Source organism: Frieseomelitta varia, unplaced genomic scaffold, assembly GCF_011392965.1.
Source record: "Frieseomelitta varia isolate USP_RPSP 00005682 unplaced genomic scaffold, Fvar_1.2 scaffold_269, whole genome shotgun sequence".
NCBI classification, from domain to species: Eukaryota; Metazoa; Arthropoda; class Insecta; order Hymenoptera; family Apidae; genus Frieseomelitta; species Frieseomelitta varia.
Genome location: NW_025110000.1, coordinates 8,134 through 10,980, shown reverse-complemented (window position 1 = coordinate 10,980; position 2,847 = coordinate 8,134). Strand labels below are relative to the sequence as shown.

The 2,847-nt window shown below is 37.3% G+C and overlaps 1 protein-coding gene across 1 annotated transcript in view; it reads right to left on the bottom strand.

Annotated features, from left to right (window-relative positions):
* The window catches only part of LOC122528911 (breast cancer anti-estrogen resistance protein 3 homolog), a 14,492-nt gene that overhangs the window by 6,339 nt on the left and 5,306 nt on the right, over positions 1 to 2,847 (bottom strand). Inside the window, exons 3-4 of the mRNA XM_043654538.1 lie at positions 1,520 to 1,625; positions 275 to 514 (exon numbers count right to left, since the gene is read on the bottom strand). Coding sequence (XP_043510473.1) covers positions 275 to 514; positions 1,520 to 1,625 — 346 coding nt within the window. The remainder of the gene's footprint in view (positions 1 to 274; positions 515 to 1,519; positions 1,626 to 2,847) is intronic.

Here is a 2,847-nt window from a genome sequence, read left to right as displayed (position 1 = left end):
AATATTACTATATTAGTTATTTATTAATATTTATTACGGAAATTTACTATATATTATATTCTAATAATATTACTATATTAGCTATTTATTAATATTTATTAAATTATGGAGAATTATTAATATTTATTATGGAAAACGTAGAACTGTAATTAATTACAAAGAAAATTGGAGGACGAAAGTATTTATTGTACTAGAAGTAAGGAGAATGAAATCGATACACCAAGAGTTAAAGGAGAGATCAAGCAAAGAATGCCATAGTTTTAAAAGAACTCACCCTATTGATGACGAAATGAAGGGGTTGGCTCTTCCATCGTACCGTAAGGACGTAATTTCCAGGCTGGGAGGCACAGTCCCGGACCAGGAAGTCACCGTCGTTCGGTACTTCCGCTTCAGCGCCCTTCCGACCACCCCGAAGAGTGCTGCCATGATACCAGGCGTGCGATCTTAGGTCCCTGGGATCTAAAAGTCGAAGTTCTCGTTCCAGAAGTTTCCGAGTCGACTCTTCGGGTGGATCCTAAATCAGATAAGCAAAACGGTGAATTTTAAACGAGGTGACGGTATGACGTCAGCTTGAGACATCGGAATTTCAACGAGAACTTTGTAATTAGCATTTTTTAAAAACATCAACGGCGTTAAAATGATCTCTCTCTCCTCTCTCTCTCTCTCTCTCTCTCTCTCTCTCTCTCTCTTTATAGAATTGTTATAGAAATTCATTTATAGAATTGTTATGGAAATTCATTTATAGAATTGTTATAGAAATTCTTATAGATTCGTTCTTTGTGACTCAAAATATTTTTTCGAAATTTTCGATTGTTTAAGAATATTTTTTCTCATTTAGAGAGCGTATTCAATTTTTTTTTTATAATGTAATAATAAAGCTTCAGCAGAAGTTTTATTATTATTATTCTAAGCGACTTCTCGCATGAGATAATCGCTATGGTCAACGAGATAGAGTGTCTGGACGAGACTGCAAGATTGGCTTAACAAGAACAGCCTTGAGCACTCAGTCCATAAAGGGATCAACGAAGTCATCGTTCATGCACACAACTTATCAACGGCTCAGAGTGTCACGCGTAAAAGCTGGATCATCGAGTCGGCAGCATGAACGAATCAATTATCTGGTTTCTTCGATGAGTATATTACTTCTCATCGCCATATCTCCGATAAAATTGTGCCTCGTTAATTTGATAATTCTAAAAATAATTCTAAAATGGTTCTCTGTCCCGTAGCATGCACCAGCGTGACTACTTTTTCGATATACGTATTAAATATCTTCATAGAAACACGATTGCTAATACATCTCGCAAACAATATTAGAGAATCTGAAAAATTCATTAGAACTTTCCACGGATCATTATCAAAATCGTTTCATCATCAAAAATGGGTGTTGTCGCTGAACAAACCCTCTCGCATGTCCACACCCTTTCCCATTCGTTATCATTCGTCGTCACAGAGTCTACAGTTTCAAAGTCAATCGAATCCCCGAATAATAAATTTTATAATAAATGGGCACACTCACCATTGGTAGATTGGAATAGTCGTTGCTGTTGGCCCTGTGCGCGTCGCAGTCCTCCCTTCTGGCCGCCACTTCCTCCTCCGCCTCGTCGACCTTAACTTCCAACGACCTACGTCGAAAAAGCCTCTTTAAACGTGAGTCGCTTACATCTTGCCAATTGTCCACCCCCTTGTTCGTAAACTTCTTCCTTTTAATCGCCTCTTTCGTTTGAAATGAAAGAAGACTATCATCTGTTCCAGATGCTATCAGGAGCGCGACATTTAGAGTCGCGAGGAGTCAGTGAGGAGGGTTCTGCCACACCGACCACTCTGGCCGAGCGCGCACACCCTACTGAACTATGAGCCTGGCAAGCGGCAAGACTACTATCCGCCAGGGCTGTCTTTTTGGCGGATAGTAGTGGGGGGCTCGGGATATTAATAGAACAACCTGGGGACAAAATCGATTCGGTCGTCCAGCCAGGGAAAACCATTTTCCTTCCTTCCCCCCACCCCAACCCCCACCCCCGTGGGATATTGGCAATTCTGCTTCACCGCGAATCTATTTCAAAATTCCTCTTGTTTTCTTATACGATCTTATACGAAAAATAGTATGGTGTTTTTTTCGTTAGTATTAGTAATCCTATACTAACAAAGTAAAATTAGTTAATAACCCTATGCTAACAAAGTAGCAAAATTAGTTAATAACTCTGTACTAACAGAGCAGTAAAATTAGTATAGCGTTGGTAATAGTAGGTTAGTGTATATTAGGATAATTTCGTTAGTAATGATTTTTCCTTGAAACTGTCAGTCTCGATCTTTCTAGCAGAAGAAATGGGGCGTCTCCTATAAATAGCTAAGATGAAAATAGTACGTCAGAAAGAAAGAAATTATTAAAAAAGCTAAACTTTTGGAGTCAAGCACGATTCGAGTTAAATCATACAGGAGTCGAGAAATCATTTGAAAATTACTAAAGAAACTAAATTTTTTAAATCCTGAACTTAATCTATCAAAGTTAAAGGATTATCATCCATCAAAGTTAAAAAATTAACGAAGAAATTAATAAAAAAAGTCAAAGAAAATAGTACGTCAGGAAGAAAGAAATTAATAAAGAAGCTAAACTTTTGGTGTCAAGCACGATTAGAGCTAATTCATCCAGGAGTCGAGAAATCATTTGAAAATTACTAAAAAAAACTAAATTTTTCAAGTCCGTCTGAACTTGGTACATCAGGATTAAAGGATTAACGAAGAAATTAATAAAGAAAATCAAAGTTAAAAATAGTACGTCAGGAAGAAAGAAATTATTTAAAAAGCTAAACTTTTGGTGTCAAGCACGATTAGAGCTAATTCATCCAG